We start from the raw sequence: 19,748 nt of genomic DNA, 5'->3' as shown, positions 1-19,748 counted from the left end.
ACAAACCAAAAACGTGTTGTCAATGAGCCTGGTAGAGTTTGAACGTGATGGGAAGTCTGCCCCAAAAGGGCTCCGGGACAGCAGGAAGTGCTTAGATGGTAAAAAATGTAATCTGGGCTTTGTTTGGTACAAGACTTCTTTCATTAGTGAATGTTAGATCAAAAAAAGGTTTTCAAACAATTATTTTTGGAAACTTCAATGACTAGTTTACTATTCTAAAAGGCCTAAAGAGAAGTGACTGTTCTTTCTGGGCTGCCTTTCATACATTACCTTCCTTTACAATGCCTTTGAACCCATCAGTTGCCTTTTGTTTTCACAGTAACATATACCATATATAGTATATGTGATGTGTAAATGGTGGTTTGTATTTTATACTTCTAGGATTTAATGTTTCTGAGGAAAGAGAGAATAAAACATTTTCATTGTACACATTATGCGCTAGCTATTATATGCTTTCCATTTATTATCTCATTTAATCTTTACACATAGATCAAACCTGTAGGAAAGGAATTATTTCCATTATACAGATAGGAAGACTGAGGCTACAGTGGCAAAGACCACAGGACTAGCAAGTGGTAGAGTCAGCATTCAAAACAAGGTCTCGCTGTCTTTAAAACCTAGGCCTTTCCCACTTATTATGTAGCTTGAAGGTTCTGTTTGTGTTCAGATGGCTGGCTAAGTTTCTAAATGTAGATCTTAAATATGTGGATAGTGTCACAGACAATAGGAAATGTTTTCATTACCTAGATAATCTCATTGAGAGACCTGTCTTTAGAGCTGAGGTGATTTATTTTAGAATGCCTCCTTCTTCCTTAATCATCTGCATCCTAATTTCTTTACCTTCCTGGTCCCCTGTTCCTGTTTAGTTTAAACTAAACTAGTACTCTGTGTAGACTACAGCAGACCTGTCTGCTTAGCTTCTCACGTTTCCGTTTCCGTGGGCTTTCCAGCTTTCCATGGCTTTCTCTTCCCCTCCTAGCAGGGACCTAAGAAGCCCCTGGTGACCTGCTACCCTCTCTAGCTCCATTTCCCACTCCTCCCCAGCACCCACCCTCTAAAGCAGTCATGCTTCACTGTAGCTTGGCCTTCCGGGAGCCCGCCATGCCCTTTCTTGCCTTCATTGGTCCATGGTGTTTCTGCTGCCTGCAGTGCCCACCCTCCTCCCAATCCACCTGACTGATTCTTGCTTCTTACATTTTCTGAAACTCCCCCTCAGATAAGTGGGTTAGTCACATTCCTCTGAACTTCCTTAGGCCCTATGCATGCACCTGTCATAAAATATATCACACTCTGTCCACATGCGTGTCCCCTTGAGTTTCTTGCATATTAATTCTCCAGCAAAATGCCCAGCATTCAGGTAGTGACTGAATTGTTCCCTCAAAAACATTCAGTCAATGAACGAACACCTGGCTATAGGTCCTGACTGTAGGTCTATAAACCAGGGATTGTGTCTTCTGTTGTTGCTCTGGGTGTCTTTCAGCATTGTGAGCTATTTTCAAGACTTCTGGGGTAGTATCTGTGTGATCTGGGTCTAGTTGTATGGCCTCATGAGTGGACTAAATGCTATTCAAGTGGAAAGAATAGAAATAATACCATCACTCCCTGACACGTTCTAACCTTGTTGTTGCCAGTCCCCATTACTACCCTTTATTTATCTCACTGATTTAAAGGGCAAATTCACGTTATGTTTGCTATTTAACAAAGCCATGCCAATGGACACTGACCCTGGGGTAACATTAAAGGAGCCTAAACAAATCCTAAAAACATCCTGTGTCCCATTATATCTCATGGTGAATGTGATGAAGTATTTCAAGTTTGCTGATATTAACCAGGCTTAATTAAGCATGGCTCAAATGGGGACTGTATGTCTCAGTCCCCACAGTGAGAAGTGTGTGGAACAGTGATGGGCTCAAATCCTGGCACAACCACCTAGCTGTAGAATCCCTGACTGGTTATTGAACTCCTCTGAGCTTCAATACCCTCATCTAAAAATTGGAATTAAAATATGATTCCTTATAATCAGGTTTTCGGAAATATCAGTAATCCATGTATGAGACTGAGGAAATAAATGCTGCTCAGTAAGTGGTCATTGCTACTTTTAATATCCCAGGAATATTAAATCCTGGAAGGGTTTTATCTGATAGGAAGTCTATACTGTAGCCACAGTAATCACTTATGTTATTGTTCTAGGCTCTGTCCTGCCTTTCTTGCTATCTCTACTCTACATTAAAATTAAAGTGGTGGAAATGAAAATCAAGTAATTTTTACGATGTCTTTCCTAATACCATAATACCTGCTGGGTTGTGGTGGCACGTCCTGATCTCCCAATTTTAGTGACACTGGAATTATATTCACAGAAGAACGGCAATATCGCTGTGAGGATTGTGACCAGCTCTTTGAGTCCAAGGCTGAACTAGCAGATCACCAGAAGTTCCCGTGCAGCACCCCTCACTCAGCCTTTTCAATGGTGGAAGAGGACTTTCAACAAAAACTTGAAAGTGAAAATGATCTCCGAGAGATACACGCGATCCAGGAGTGTAAGGAATGTGACCAAGTTTTTCCCGATTTGCAAAGGTTAGAAATGGCATGTTGCACTACAAAACATATTTATTTATTCTGTGATAAAATGTTCTTATGCTGAACTTTCAGAATTTATGCAGATGGGAAGTTTTGGAACCGCAATGAACCTGATAAGTGTGTTAGTACATGTTGGGAAATCGCCTTTCTCGGGAAATTCTCATCTGTAAAATATTTACAATGAAGTTGGAATGAGTTATTTGGATACCAGATAGATAATGTTTGTTTTTATTTAAGCAATGTTACTGCCAGCTTAACATTGCCATAAAATATAACTTAGAGGAAGACTCGGACTGCTTGGAATAGCTATGATGCTAATTACAGTAATCATATGCTAATCAGTAAAGCTACCTCTAGAAACATTTAGATGATAAAAAAAGATCTCTTCTGCTACTCATTTAAAGGATGGTCTTTTGATAGATCCGTGTAACCCATGGATTTCGTTTCAACTATTTAAACTGCACATACATAAAAGAATAAGAAAAGCATGCTCAGTGGAGAAAATGTTGAATTTCCCAAAGGAAACAAATGAACATGATCAAAAATGAAATAATTCTTTAAATCTATTTTCACCAAAATGAAAATCCCATTTTAATCATATATACACTTTTATAGCCTTTTGAATTTCATTCAGGAATATTTTTCATTTCTATTAAAGAAAACAAGAACCCTGGAACCCACCCTCTAAGGAACTTTCTGATAATTATGCTGCAAAATGGGTTCTCAGATCAGAGATGTATATAACCAGCTAATAGATTTTTTGTTTGTTTGTTTCTACCTAATGGTTTTTGCCTTGGTCCACGAACAATGCTAATAATTGTATTCATTCTTTTGCTTTTAAATGAGAAAATGATCCTTGGAACCCATAATCAGAATTTCAAGTGACCATAACACCATTGTATTTAAATGAGTATGGTGGTATATTAACGGGTCTTATTCAAGAGTATGAATTACTCCGTTTCTCTTGGGCACTCCTCCTCTTTCACTTTATCACTTTGTTTCCTTTCTTTCCTTAATGTCTCCCCTTCTTCCCTCTCCTTTTCACCTCCATTGATTGCCCGCACCTTCTTCTCTGGGGAGACCTCTTATAGGAATCGATTTCATATAACAGTCATTCATTTTCATGCATAAATGACTAAAAAAGCATCAAGCATAAGTCAGTCCTTGAGGAAACTGAATCAAAAGAATGAATCTCTAGCTTTGAAAACTCAGACTTATTTTAGTTATTAGAGAGAAAATATTTTGGGGAATAAGAGGGCTTTCCCAGTACACTTTAAACTCATCTTTACTGCTTGACATAAATTCGCAAAGAGACTAAATCTGTTATACAGTATGTTTGTTAAAACATGGATTGGTAATTCAAAAAATGTTGCAGCATGTCTCTCAAATATAATTGTGTCCAAATTAGAAAACAGAATGCAAATAATAAATTCCAGTGGATAAAACACGTATTTCTACTGCAAAGCAATATCTCTGATGCCAGAGATTGAGTCTACTTCCTATAATTTCATTATAAAAAATAAAGGTCAGCATTATAAAACAAAAATGGACAGACTAAACACTAAAATGTAATTTCTATTTCCTACTAGAAGGGCATAGCAATACTTCTTACGGGGAGAAAGCTTCGAACTCTGACTAAGCCTCAGTTAAGAAAGATTAAGCCTTAGTTAACTCTGCTTAATGCCAAAACCCACTGTCAGTGGAAAACAATAAGGAAACCTAATTATCTGGCACTGGATGAGCCCTCAAAATTCACTTTTTGGTAGCTCAGTCAGATGGATATAGCATGTCATTATGAAACCTGGTGTGGAGCATCCAAATGGTTATATAATTTAGTCTTGTGTGGAACCTACATTCTTTAAATATTTCCACTTTATTGAATCCTGTATTGTTGTGGTTTTTTTTTATACTTGAAACAAAAGAAAAATCTTTTCTTGACATGATCTGTTATTCTGTTCTGTATCTTTTTTTGTAAAAATGGTGAGAAAAGAACACTCTCTTCCCACCCCTAAAAAGATAAAAAAAAAACCCAAGGTTGATACACAAAACATGGAAAGAACCAGAAAGACTTCTATAACTTGGGATACAAGCTTTCTGAATTGGGATAAAATTCTATGAAAAGTGAAGTCTCAGTAATGACTGACTGGATTGCTTCTATGTTTATGAAAGCTGCACACATTTGCTTTTTAATTCCATCATTTGTTACTTGATAGATGACAATTCCATGAAACAATATGGATTTTATGCTAAATTAGAAGAAGCAAAGAAAGGAAAATTCCCCTTGCTTTGCTATTTCTCTCCCCTTCGCCCCCCATGTGCCATTTACTATCCTCTTAAAGCTATATCCTACCCTGGGAGTTAGGAGTTAGGGAACCAGGAGTAAGACTCTACAGGCCAATCGTTTACTGCTGGATTCCAGAGCTAATGATTTGACATACATATTAGGATATAATGTTTGTCATAAAGTGGCATGCCTTCATGGGTTGTAAAGGACAACAGTGAGAACAGCATTCTGTACAGTGATTTTGGAAGATGTCCCTGACTCAGTTCAATGTTACCTGTAGTTGTGGATATCTCTCTCCTAACTCACTAACATTTCAACTTGTGTAACAAACAGAGGATTATGTAGCGTAGATAAAGATAGGGCCTTTCTTGTGACTCCACACACCTGTACTCTCCTGGTACCTTTTGTTCACAGAGATATCGCCACTTGTGCTCAAATAGAATAGCACTTCCAGCTCGACTGACTCATGTGGCAGGAAAAATGAGTTTGTGTGCCAATATGAAAAAAAAAAAATTGTAGGGAGGAAGCTGAGGAAGAGAAAGAAGTAGGAGAAAGGTGTTTCTAATTTATCAAGATACGAGGAAGGACATTTCATTTTTCACACACCCTCACACACTCAGTCTACATATCCCCTGGATAATGTATTCTAGGTGCACAGAGGTCTTACCTGACACTCACACTTACAGTGGCCATCTCACAGAGAAATGAAACATGGAAGAGACAGTGTGTATGTATGCTTGGTAGTTTTTTTGTTGTTGTTGAGTTTTTTAAAGTAACTTTTTCTTATGAAAGTTTAAAATACATACAAAACTAAAGAGGATGATATCATAAACCCCATATACTCAGTTTCATTATCACACAAGGCCAATCTTGTCTCAGCTATACTCCTTTTGGATTGTTTGAAACAAATTCTGGATATTATATCATTTTATTCATAAATAGTTCATTATGTCTCTGTAGAAAGTAAGGACTCTTTAAAGCATAAGTTCAACATACACTTAAAGAATAACAATTCCTCAATATTATAAAATATTCAGTCAGTGTTCAAATTCCCCCAGTATCTCATGATGGTTAGTGTTTGTTTGAATTAAGATCAAAATAAGCCTCATCATTGCAACAGGCTGACATGCTACTTATATCTCTTTCAATTTATAGGTTCCCCAGTTAAAGTCAGTAAGTTTGTCTGTTTCTTTTCTGTTCTCTCATTCTCATTTATTCTCTCTTTCTCAGTATAATTTATTTATAGAGGAAACTGAGCGGGTTTTCCTGTAGCATTTCCTCCAGTCTGAATTCTGCTGATTGTATCTCCTTGGAGTTGTTGAACATCTTTCTCCAGCCCCCTATTTCCTATAAATTGAGTTATATCCCAAGCCTTGATCACGTACAGGTTCAAAGTTTTGGGAAGAATACCTCATTCCTGGTATTACTTATTTCTATCAGGAGGTACATAATGAATTGCCTAGATTCATTCATTCTTTAGGGGCTGCAAAATGAATGTTTTAGTTCTATCATTCTTTCTTTATTCATTATCTGGATTAATTACATACAGTGAATCTCCCCCTCATTCTTTATTTGCTCATCCTGAGGTACAGTTCACATAGGGCCTGTAGATGAGATTTTTTTCCTTTTATTGATCAGTTTTCAGAATACTTATCTGGCTTCCCAGCAGCTTCTAAGGATGACCAGTGATGTTCTGTTTGTGTGTTTTTTTAATATTGATATTGTTAAAAGATGAGATTATTATTATTGATGCTTAAATTTCCTCATATATGTTCAGTGAGCATCGCTTCAAGTTGGCACCCTAATTCTTTTGACATGATCTATAACTTTGTTGCTCTTTGCCATAACAACATGGTCAAGGCCCTTCTTGTATATTTTGTTATTCAAATTTGAAAACAGGCTGTTTCTTCATGGAGCGCTGGTGACTTTATGTGGGAGTAGTCTGTGTTATGTGTTTTTGTATTTAATTAGCAAAAATATTGCAAACTCCTTCTGAATACCACACTAATCCATTATCTATAATATTTATTTTTATTGTATTCATGCAGATTTCATATACAATTTCAGAGAAGGGGAAAAACAATTGAGAAGGAAAAAGTATTCTAAGTTTTAAAACAGAGAAACTATGTGAGAAACTTCTGATGTTTTTCTTTTGAGGGTCTTTAAGATTTCATTCACTTAAAATATCACACACTTTTCTATTCTCCAATATTAATACATATATACATATTTATCTATATATACAATATTTATACCTTTACATCTATACACAGACCTATTCATCCATTAGTCCATCTGCTTGTCCATTCATCTATCCCAGGGTTATGTTGCTTATTGAATAGGTAGCTTATAGCTCACTTTCCATATGGTGACATGGCTAAAAACAAAAGTACTTTTTTGAATCTAGAGGTTATATACATCACATAGAATACCTGCTTGCATGTTCTTAAGCATTTTCTTAACATTTTCTGTTTGAGTCTTTGTATTTAAGTGGGTGTTAGCAATATGTGTTACTGTCAGAATTGTGTAGTGGCTCCAGGCTTGACAAATAGCTACTTGTTTATCATGCCCCTAAATTGGCAACTGGTCCCTGCTAGCTGTAGCAGATTTATTTCCTAACAACAGGGGCACTTCTCTGCATTAGTGGGAGACAGTCTAGGAAACATAAAATGTACTTCTGTCTGTTGCAAGCCTGTTTCCTTTCTTTCTTCCTCCTCACCTCAACAACTTTTCCTTCTTATTTCTGTAATTGCCAGTTGGACTGGTAATAAAATGACCTTCTGTGTATGAATGTATTCTTTGTCACCATGTCTTTATTAAGTTAATTGTTCTCTTAACAGCCTGGAGAAACACATGTTGTCACATACTGAAGAGAGGGAATACAAGTGTGATCAGTGTCCCAAGGCATTTAACTGGAAGTCCAATTTAATTCGCCACCAGATGTCACATGACAGTGGAAAGCACTATGAATGTGAAAATTGTGCCAAGGTACAGTGAATTTGTAGACTACTTGGCTCTCTGTCATCCTGCTCTCTCTTAATCTATCACTTGCTACGATATATAAAAACAAGCCTTGAGAGGGGAAACTATAAATATCTTGAGAAAAGTAGACTGAGTGCTGTATGCTAAAAGGCATTAGTGCAGTGTATAAAAACACTTAGTGGGTATCGTTTTATTTTTGTAAGGGAGGAAGTGAGGCTTAATGGTGAGTTCCAGAACTAGGTGTCAGACATCCACGGTAAATTCCTGGTTCCGCTACTGGCTTGCCAGCATGGGGCTGTTTTATAGCCTTACGGAGAATGAAAATTTTATCCAATGCACATTACTGATTTATTTTAATAGCCATTTGTGAGGAAGTCACATAAAGTTTCTGAATGCCTATTCAGAAAGAATGGGAGACTTCCACATTTGCAGATTTTCCCACCCAGATCCCCACCATAAATTCTAATTAAACTTAGTTCTAATTAAAGGTATAGTTCCTTAGTGCCCAGTTGCAGAACAACGGAAGGGTGAAATGAATGCACTTCACCTTGACCATTACAGGAACGATGATTGATTTAATTAATTATCATTTAATTTTCATGTCTCTCAGTTAACTAAAAGACATCCTGATGTCATGAAAGTTGATTTCAATTTGCAAAAACTTTTCGTAATATTTGAATAACTTTTCTCATGAAAATTGTGACATTTGAAATCATCTTTAGAGATGTTTTGCTCCCAGATGTATTGGTGGCTTTTCTTTTCTTCATTTTTTTGTTTGTTAGGAAAGTGTCCAAAGGAATGATTCTTTGCTTAATGGTGATTTACTGAAATACGGTGTTAGAATTTAAGTGAGGGGAACTCCTGGGATGGATTTGTGATACTTTAGTCAAAAGCTCCCCAATTTTGTACAGATTGTGTCTTTTATTTAAAGGATGAACATAGCATACCATTTTAATAATGTCATGACCAGCATTTTATTATTCAACTCCAATCATTTGTAATTAGGATAAAAAAGGCCCAAATATGTTCTAATAATGTCATTAATTATTTCGTTCAGCTGATACCAATGGACACTTCATGCTAAGGATATAGAGCTAAATGACTTACAGTCCATTCTCTAGACTTTTGGTCTTCGGGGGTAAAAATAAACGAAAACAAAACACATAAACCAAATTCTTTCTTGAGTCATTCCTGGTCTTCTTTATTGTGTCCTTGAATTAAGTTTCTCGATTAATCAGTACTCATTTCCTAGCAGGTTTTCACGGACCCTAGCAACCTTCAGCGGCACATTCGCTCTCAGCACGTTGGTGCCCGGGCCCACGCTTGCCCTGAGTGTGGCAAAACGTTTGCCACTTCATCGGGCCTCAAACAACACAAGCACATCCACAGCAGTGTGAAGCCCTTTATCTGTAAGTTTTTAACACTCCAGCCCTTCTTCCTGCATCTGTCTCTCGTCCAAAAGGCACTGTGATCAAGAGAATGGCCACACATGGCCATTAGAGGGGTCTCCACATTAGCTCTTTATGGTCCATTCCAGTCGGGCTATTTTCTAATCCCAGCAAATCTTTTAAAACCAGATCCATGGTATTTTGCCTATGGTCCCTGGGGTGTTTTCTTTGAGATGAAATCAATAACAGGTAGGGAAAAGAGAAGTCGTTAAATATTGAGAGGGAAGCCTCCCTGGGTTGTAGGATTTAATAGAGACGACCAGATTGGTCTCACGCTGAAAACGTCTGTGGCTTTGTAAAACAGCAAAGAGCAGATACCAGTAACCACGATCAAGTGATAAAAACCTGTTCTGGATCAGACAGAGCCGGAAGAGCCCCACCTGGCGAGTGGGCTCAGGGCTCAGTGTGTACGTGTGTGCGTGTCTGTGTGGGGAGAGAGAGAAGGAAGTGAAATGCCCTTCAACCTGCCCCTGGCTGCCGATCCCAGGCTGCGGGTCGGTAGTTCTCAGTTGCTTGAAAAGCAGAACATTTTCACTCTGATGCTGGGCACACTGCGTCTGTAACTCACTGCGCTCAAGCAGATTTAAGGCAGTGGGTTTGTGTGTTTTCAGGAAACGTGCAATCTGAACACTTTAGTAACACACTTCAAATAAAGCCAAATAAAGCCCTCATTCAGTTCTTCTTCAGTCCACCCACTCCTGTTCTCTGTATTGTGCTGAAAGATTTCATCAGGAAAGCCAGTGGCTCTCAGTCCATCTGGGCAGCGCCTCTGGACTCCTTTTGATCCATTGCTCGGCTGGGCATGTAAACACAGTGACTCATTGAGCTGCGCTACAAACGTCAAGACCGATTTTGGATCCAGATAAGCTTAGGAGTGGTTGAAGGATACTTGGTTGTTGGCACCACCTCTGACTTGGGAACCCTTGCAAAACAGTGTTTTTGACAAATACGCGATGGTTTGTAGTAGGTAAAGGAGACACTACTACAGGACCTAATGGAAAAAAACCTAATTTTCAGTGCCAACGTGGAGATGCCAGAGACTAGCCCTCCTCCATTTGGCCTTGACACAGCCCTCTTTTGTGCTTCTAAGCACCAACAGAGCTTTCCTTTCCTTTTCCAGCGTACACTAGAGTCCTGTTGGGCTCACATGTTCCCTGGGTGGAGTGAAGAGGACTAGCTGATAAACAAAAGGGTGCTCTAGGCTCCCTTGGGGAAGCGCTGTTGAAAGTTGCAGGAAATAAAGTATACAATAGAAATTTTAGACTTCTTGTCTCAAAAAAAGCAAGACTCTAGCTTGCAATGCTCTAACAATGTCCTTGCAAATACCACAGGCGTAAGTAATTCATTTATTTCTGATTTTTCAGAAATACATTTTTAATAAATGTATTAAGTTTTGGTGGGGGGGGGAGTGAAATAGACCACAACACATCAGCAACCCCCATTTAATGCTTTCTCTATTATTTAAAATAAAAGTCAGAAAAATACAGACTGCTATCATCTGAGATTCTGGGATCTGGAATTTTAATTGTGCTGAAGCCAAGTATTTCACTTTAAAGTGCTATAGGGTGTCCCTTTCCAATTAGATTGCACAAATGATTTCCCATGAATGTGTTTTCAGTAATTATTGGTAAATTTAAATAGCAGATGGCTTTCTTCAAATACAAAATCTGACAGAGAGCCATGGGGTAATTATGAATAATAGCCATGTAATTTCAGAACAAAAGAGGAGTTGGTGTGGAGGCTTTGGGGTGGAGGAGGTTCACCTAGAGTTGATATCTGTTTCTCACCAGAAGGCCACACACCACGCTGTACCCCCACTGGTGTGTTTATGGCAACTGTCTCTTATTACAGTGCACCGCCAAGCTTGAGCCCAAAGTCACCATCGCTAAGGTAATTACTCACTGCTTTACAGAAACCTCCAGCTTCCCAAATAGAAACCACATGCTCTAATAGGCTGAATATATTCAAAATACCTCTTAATTTGTTTAATAAGTAGAAAAACGCAATGTTAACTGCTGGCTAATTCGTTATTACTGAGAAAATTACAGTAGAGTAGAGATTTCAACATCAATTGAGCCGTTTACCTGGAGGCCTGGTGGTTTGTGGTGGGCCAGGCCTTCAAGTGAGAAAAGCAATGCCTCTGCCTAAGGAAACAGCCCAGATGCTGTGTTCTTGAGATCGCTCACAGACACCACTCATCCATGTCACACGGTACAGCCAGGGCAGTCAAATGCACCTTCTGCTACTCCAATATAGAGAAGCTCTTGATTTTCTTCAACCCGTGGAGCTCTCAGAAAGAAGTGTACAGAGCAGCGGTCCTTTGCCAAAAAGTTGCAAACCCTTCAAAAACTTCCACCTTGGTTGAATACCCATAAGACATTTTAATGGCCAGAGGGGAGGTGTCGCTTTCTTAATGAGTGTACGTTTATAATTTCAACATTTCACTTACTATTCCTTGTTATTGCTTATAGCTGAATTAGTGTAACTGGTGAAAGTCTCCTGCTTTGACCCTCTACGTCATATGGTTTTGATTAGTATATCAAAGAATTTAATTATATATACTATTTAAAGTCACACACACACACACACACACACACACACATACACATACATATTGTATATGATTAACTAGTATATACTTTTAAAGGAGACTCTGGTCAGTATATTCCAGAATAATGATTTGAAAAGTAATCACTCGCTTCTTCTCTTCCCGTTAAGATGCTTATTATGCTTCTCAACAATGTTATGAATCATACCACAGTTGAAAACTCCTTTCATATTACTAAGCACACTGATATACATAGTAATGCATTTTAACTGTTAGTAATAGAAGAGCTAGATATGGAATAGAAGAGCTAGATATGGTTGGTTCCTATTTGGTGGTGTGTGGGATCATCCAAGTTCTGGGTGAATTTTGGGTGACTGAAGGTCTGTAAAATCTCCTTTGCATGAGTTTTATTTTTTAATTATTATTGCTTTGACTCAGGGGCTCAGCCACTCTCTGCTTAAGGACAGTCATCACATGAAAGCCATAAATGTTATGTTTTGTCTTCAATTTAATTTCTTCTATAAATTTGTTTCAACAATTACCAAGGAGGCACATCATATTTCTGCATCTATTAAACCTGCACGGGAGCATTCCATTAAGCTCCCATATAAAGTGGGCTCGTCTTTACTAAAGTAAATAAAAATGGGATGCTTAGGAAATGGGATCCCATAATCCTGCTGCACCGCGAAGTAAGTGGCATTCTTACCTAGCAAAAGGAGTTCTCAAGGGTTACCGAGTTTGGTCTTAAAATATACTGAGATCTGTTCGCACATAGTCGAGGAGGAAGATGTGCTACTGTGTTTGCAAATTCTCAGTGAAGAGGGTTATTTCCCAGCCACACCCACTGCTGTGTTCTTTCCGGCTGAGAGCATTCAGAGTGCCTCCCCCCTGACCCCCCATCCCGCCCACCCGCTTTACCGTAGTTGGCTATAGCACAGAGAAGTCAAGCCCTGAGATAACCGGTGAAGATATGACAACAAGTGGACATGTTTCCCAAGGACAGGGGTTTCATAAATGCAGGAAGGTTAGCACAACCACTGGTGTGAGGGGAAGTCAGAGGACGTGATCATAGTTCATGGGAACCAGCAATGCAGGATGGGCTACATTCAATTTAGTTTCCTTTGCAGGCTTAAAATAGAGCCATTGTAAATTATGTCAGTCTTTCTGAAATCATGAAAATGATTGTTAAAAATGTCTCAGAATACACAATGTGCATTGTTGTGTGGCTTTGATGTGTGAATGATGCGAGCATATGATATAATTCAAATTAAATAATGGTAGAGCAGTCACAGGCTTTTTCCCCAAGGGGAGAGGGAATAAAGGTGAAGTTTCTGGTCGAGGGAAAGGCTGTTTTATTTTGTCCTGGTGCCTACAATATAGAATTCTTTAAATGGTCTAAACTGTTGAAGGGGTTCCTGTTATGTTTCATGTTATATCTACAGACGTTAATTTGGCAGTTTCTGTTAGTGTAGCAGTTGGGTGGGAAGTCAATGTATGCTGGGATTTGACTTTTTCATGAATATTTAAAGACAAAAATATGATGCAAAATATCGTGCAATGGGGATGATAGAACTATTTTTATATTTATGAAATAATTGTGCTGCCTCAAGACATTTGTCAGGTTGGATGCCTTGCTTTGGAATCTAGTGAAATGGGGTTTTCTGTGTTTGGAGCACCCAGATTGGTGCCTCCAACATCTATTCCTGGCTTCCTAATTGAAATTTTGGGTAAACCAATTGTGATACTTGCTAAATTCAGAAGCAATTGCCATAAAGCCTGAGATTCTTTTTTGTTGTTTGCACACAGGTGAGGTCTGCCATAAATCCTATACTCAGTTTTCAAACCTTTGTCGTCATAAGCGCATGCATGCTGATTGCAGAACCCAAATCAAGTGCAAAGACTGTGGACAAATGTTCAGCACTACGTCTTCCTTAAATAAACACAGGAGGTTTTGTGAGGGCAAGAACCATTTTGCGGCAGGTGGATTTTTTGGCCAAGGCATTTCACTTCCTGGAACCCCAGCTATGGATAAAACGTCCATGGTTAATATGAGTCATGCCAACCCGGGCCTTGCTGACTATTTTGGTGCCAATAGGCATCCTGCTGGTCTTACCTTTCCAACAGCTCCTGGATTTTCTTTTAGCTTCCCTGGTCTGTTTCCTTCCGGCTTGTACCACAGGCCTCCTTTGATACCTGCTAGTTCTCCTGTTAAAGGACTATCAAGTACTGAACAGACAAACAAAAGTCAAAGTCCCCTCATGACACATCCTCAGATACTGCCAGCTACACAGGATATTTTGAAGGCACTATCTAAACACCCACCTGTAGGGGACAATAAGCCAGTGGAGCTCCAGCCCGAGAGGTCCTCTGAAGAGAGGCCCCTTGAGAAAATCAGTGACCAGTCAGAGAGTAGTGACCTTGATGATGTCAGTACGCCAAGTGGCAGTGACCTGGAAACAACCTCGGGCTCTGATCTGGAAAGTGACATTGAAAGTGATAAAGAAAAATTTAAAGAAAATGGTAAAATGTTCAAAGACAAAGTAAGCCCTCTTCAGAATCTGGCTTCAATACATAATAAGAAAGAATACAGCAATCATTCCATTTTCTCACCATCTTTAGAGGAGCAAACTGCGGTGTCAGGAGCTGTGAATGATTCTATAAAGGCTATTGCTTCTATTGCTGAAAAATACTTTGGTTCAACAGGACTGGTGGGGCTGCAAGACAAAAAAGTTGGAGCTTTACCTTACCCTTCCATGTTTCCCCTCCCATTTTTTCCAGCATTCTCTCAGTCAATGTACCCATTTCCTGATAGAGACTTGAGATCGTTACCCTTGAAAATGGAACCCCAATCACCAAGTGAAGTAAAGAAACTGCAGAAGGGAAGCTCTGAGTCTCCCTTTGATCTCACCACTAAACGAAAGGATGAGAAGCCCTTGACTCCAGTACCCTCCAAGCCTTCAGCCACGCCAGCCACAAGTCAAGACCAGCCCCTGGATCTAAGTATGGGCAGTAGGAGTAGAGCCAGTGGGACAAAGCTTACTGAGCCTCGAAAAAACCATGTGTTTGGGGAAAAGAAAGGAAGCAACATTGAACCAAGATCTGCATCAGATGGCTCCTTGCAGCATGCTAGACCCACTCCTTTCTTCATGGACCCTATCTACAGGTAAGGGTAGATGGGAAATGCTTAAATGTGAACATAGGCATGAAAGCTAGTGTTTACGCTATGGAGGTGCAGTGTTTATCAAACCATTTTAATTATTATTATAAAACAGAGAGTGAAGTTTTTTTGAGCGAGTGAATTCGTTTTTATTCAGAAAGTTGAAGTTTGGACTTATTTTTGGATGACTCTGAATTTGGGGTTTTGGAATAGACCCACAGAGTTCTTTCCCTTGACAATAAATTTATTTTTAAACACTTTTTTTAAAAGTGGAAAATATGGGAAAGTCATATTTAAAGCAAGTTGTCAAGTGGCGGAAGAATGAGGCTCCTGATGGATTAATGCAAATATGTGTGGGTACTTAAATGGGTCAGGTTATTTGGAATGAGATGGGGCACAGAACAGCAAGAGTTTATGCTTTGTTAACCTACCAACAATCCTTGATAAACACTGCTCATATTCTGTTTCTAAATAAATCTGTTAGGAGCTCCAAGTAAGTGAAATATTAATCACACAAATGTTTTGTATATAATGTGAGTGGTTGGCTTAAGAAAACACATCTTTGTTTAATGCTTTCATTATCCAGTTTCCTTTAATGCATCCAAAAATTCTTTGGGGGACACATATATGCTTAATAAAAAGCTTGTTATATAGCATACTGTAACACTCACTTGACCATTCAGAATGATTTAGTTTTAAAATACTAATTTTCTTTAAAAGGTATGAATAACAATAATTATGCTCATTATGTATTTTAAATATTAACATTTCCACATTTACTTTCTTATCCAAATCTTGAACATCATCAGGAGTTAATGGAAGATGTAGATATTTTTTATTGGACTTATTTAAGCTGAAAGTATTTGCATATTTTTTTCAGGTTTTTTTTTATGAATTGATCTTTTTTAAATTGTCTTGAGAGAGAGAGAGAGGAAAGGAGGGAGGAAAACATGAGAGAGAGAGAGAGAGGGGGGGGAGAGAGAGAGAGAGAGAGAGAGAGAGAGAGAGAGAGAGAGAGAGAAGAGAATCAATTTGTTGTTCTACTATGCATTCATCAATTGATTCTTGTATGTGCCCTGACCAGGGATTGAACCCATAACCATGGTGTATCAGGACGATGCTCTCACTAATTGAATTACCCAGCCAGGACAAGAGACAATCTATTCTTTCATTTAATAATATTTATTGAATTCCTTTTGCTTAATAGGTACTAGAGTTGCAAAATTTATTATTTAAAACTTTTTTCACCTATATTATCTACAACACATTAAACAAGAAACATTGCTTGTATGTTAAGGGATACTTTTACTTGAACATGACAAGGGGAATAAAAAAGGACTATCAAAAATACCTTAGAGCCATCGGTATATCATGCTTGGGTACCCCCCCCCCAAAAAAAAAATTATTATATCTTAATTTTAATTCCTGTGGCAGACCCATTACTAGAGAAGGAAAAAGAACGGAAAACAGAGCTGTCCTGTTTTGTGTGTAGATTGTCTGTTACACATTGCTCATAGAGTTCTACTTTCAACTCAGTGATATATGGTAGTCCTTTGTGAAGGTAATTTCTCAGACTCTCTTTCTTAGACCCTCACAATGAGATGGACTTTCAGTTCCTTCATTAACCCGTTATACTTGTCTCTACCACCTCCTAACTTTCCTTTTGCTTATCTCAATCTTCTCTCTGGTATTTGCCTCAATTAAGACCTTAGGCCTGTCATTCTACCAAACTTGTGAAAGGACTATACCTGTTTTAGTGTAAGAACTGGGTTGAAATTTCACCTTTCCCTGTCTTAAACATTTTTCTCACTCATCAAAAGGATAGAAGAGCTTCCATTTTAATAAGTGAAATAATGTATGAAAAATGAGTGTATATAAAATTTTAAGCAGTGGTAGCTGTTTTTATTCATTTTGATTCTGTTTTAATAAGTATACTTATTCAAGCTTTTAAAAGAAAGTTATCCACAGTTGTTAAAAGAAATAATTCAACTCATGTCATTTCCTATATGCTTAATAGAAAATAGAGTAACATACATTTCCAATGCAGAGGGCTATATATATATAAGTTTTAGATGTCACTCTCTATCTTCAAAAAGATACTCATCCTCTTCCCACCCCCCACCCCCTTTCACCTGCCCTGTTTATCATCAGTGGCATCCAAAAAAAGATGCTTACACCTCAAAGAGTGGCTAGCAGGGTGTATAGTATGCTTAGAAATTTTCCTGCCATTATTGGCAAATATGGAAGAGATATTATGAATATTTGGGGGAGCACCTTCTTGGTAGAAAATGATTTTAATTTTTGAAATGAACCCTGTCCTCACGATTTCAAAATCACCAAGCATTCTTGTCTACACGTGAAGTAGAAAGGTACAGACTTATCACCAGTTGCCTCTGATTTCATGACTCTTCATTTTTTTTTTTAATATTTCTTCATTATAATGACTAGTCATTCAATAGGATTTTTCCATATAAATAGGACCTTCTCTCTTTGCATGCCTAGAAGTGCCATAAGTATTCTTTAAGAACTGAACAGATGTCTTTATATTTTTATTAGTATGCTTCCCAGAAACCTACCATTTGCTTTACTGTGAGCTGTTTTAAATGTCAGTGATAATGTAGTTATTGATATACGAGTCTGATTCATATCCCAAATCTAATTTTAACCTTTCAGAGTAGAGAAAAGAAAACTAACTGACCCACTTGAAGCTTTAAAAGAGAAATACTTGAGACCTTCTCCAGGATTCTTATTTCACCCACAAGTAAGTATTTTGGATTTGAGACTTGAAGCTTGTAAACTAACTTGTTGATCCTGAAAAGCAGGTGCAATGAAATGAAAGAAATCTTGAGAACATTAGGATTTCCTATGACGCTGGTGTGGAAGAACACAGGAAATTCTAGCAGAATTAAAATCCATACTCTTTAAAGAAAAAGTAATTAAAATATGTGTAAAGATATCATGCTTTTGGTGTTCAGTGATAGTCCGCTATTGACTACTTGTTGAGCCAAAGTGTATTTTGTAGTGAGCGAAATTCAGTTAAGAGAATAAATATTTTGTTATCTTTTATGCTTAAAAGTTACTGATAGTAAGAAAGGGATACACCGTCACTCATCCCAAACTCACCAAGGTTCTTTTAGTACTTAGATAAAAACAGGAAATGATTCTACCTGACATGTTGTTACCATACAGGGTGAAGGAATTTATCTAGAGACCACTGGGCATTCCAGAAAAGTTCTGTAATTGCTCAGGAATTCACCACAATACACAGCTATTTGCTGAGTAGAGTTGTGTCCCGTTATCAAAATATATACAGTTTCTCGTTGCAAGGAAAATACAAAGCAGTGTTATCTAATTGGTTATCTCTACGTTCGTACATATTGGGTCAATTTTTAAAAACTAGTTTACATATCAATAAAAATGTGGAGAATTATAAGAACAAATATATAACATCTTGAATCTGGCTTTTTAATTTAATGATATTTTATTTTTACTTTTTTAAAGATACAAGCTCTGGTCTTTATAGCTAGTAAGCAAAAGTTTTATGAAAATGCTTGCAAACTGTAAACTAATTTGTTCTGTTTCTGTATATTCAAACTAAAAATCATGCTCCTCTGATAAAATTAGTGGAATTTTATACACACTAACTCATATAAAGTTAAGAGGTAATTAAGTTATATCATCTTGGGATATGACTCTTTTCCACCACCCCTCCATGCCCTGTCTGTTACCTCTTCTTCACTTTTTCAAGTGCCTTCCCAAAGTCTTGAATAGCAGAGTATGAGAGCTGAAATATCATCTTCTGGGTTAGCTGGAGAAACCTATATTGCTCAAATATTCTCTATGTTTCAAACTGAGATAATATGTATAGTTTAGTATTAAAAGGGTTAGAAATATTCCAGTTAGTATTCATTTTATATAGGAAGGCTAAGGAATGATATCATTTGCTTTATGGAAAAGAAGCAAGTTCTAAAATAGTACATTTTTATCAGTGACTTATCCTGTACTAGAGTCCCGGTGCACAAATTCATGCATGGGTAGAGTCCAGATGGCCCACCCCGATGGGGGCCCATTGGGCCTCGATGGCAGGGAGGAGGGGCCACGGGCTGTTGGACGGCCAGCCCTACCCCTGATCGGGGGCTGGGCCAGCCAGGGCAGGGGGAGGGGGAGGGGGAGCGGGCAATCAGGGCCCGGATCAGGCTGGTTGGCTGCTGCAGTGCGCGTCATAGCCACCAGTCATTCTGGTCATTCTATCAATCTGGTTGCTGGGCTTTTATATATATATAGATAATCAAAGGCTAAAATGCAAATTGACTGAATGATGAAATGATGGGTTGCTATGACGTGCCTGACGACCAAGGGGCAGACACTCAACACAGGAGCTGCCCCCTGGTGGTCAGTGCGCTCCCCCAGGGGGAGCGCTGCTCAGCCAGAAGCCCTGAGCCGGGCTCATGGCTGGCAAGCGCAGCGGCGGAGATGGGAGCCTCTTCTGTCTCTGCAGCAGTCGGACATCCCCCGAGGGCTCCTGGAATGCAAGAGGCCTCTAGTATATTATATTTAGGCTGATCTGAATTGTACTTGTAGGCCTCATGGACTAATGCCCCTGAGTATAATATGCATTTACTGTCAGATATTGAACCCAAAATTTATCTGTCTTAGTAACTTCTCTTCTAATTATAACTAAATGCTTATAAGGATATTATAGTCATACTAGAGGCCCAGTGCATGAAATTTGTGTGTGTGTGTGTGGGGGGG

At 38.4% G+C, this 19,748-nt stretch overlaps 1 protein-coding gene across 11 annotated transcripts in view; it reads left to right on the top strand.

Moving 5' to 3' along the window:
- Nucleotides 1-19,748, top strand: part of MECOM (MDS1 and EVI1 complex locus) — a 570,108-nt gene that overhangs the window by 521,768 nt on the left and 28,592 nt on the right. For 7 of the 11 annotated variants that reach the window (XM_079766626.1, XM_079766627.1, XM_079766628.1 and 4 more), the window contains 5 exons: nt 2,358-2,574; nt 7,702-7,849; nt 9,096-9,252; nt 13,646-15,002; nt 17,670-17,757. In XM_079766626.1, the coding sequence (XP_079622752.1) occupies nt 2,358-2,574; nt 7,702-7,849; nt 9,096-9,252; nt 13,646-15,002; nt 17,670-17,757 (1,967 nt within the window). The remainder of the gene's footprint in view (nt 1-2,357; nt 2,575-7,701; nt 7,850-9,095; nt 9,253-13,645; nt 15,003-17,669; nt 17,758-19,748) is intronic. The other 4 variants (XM_079766625.1, XM_079766623.1, XM_079766621.1 and 1 more) reach the window with 3 other exon arrangements.

Source organism: Cnephaeus nilssonii (assembly GCF_951640355.1).
Source record: "Cnephaeus nilssonii genome assembly, chromosome: 3".
Lineage (NCBI taxonomy): Eukaryota > Metazoa > Chordata > Mammalia > Chiroptera > Vespertilionidae > Cnephaeus > Cnephaeus nilssonii.
This window is presented reverse-complemented; position numbering and strand designations above follow the sequence as displayed.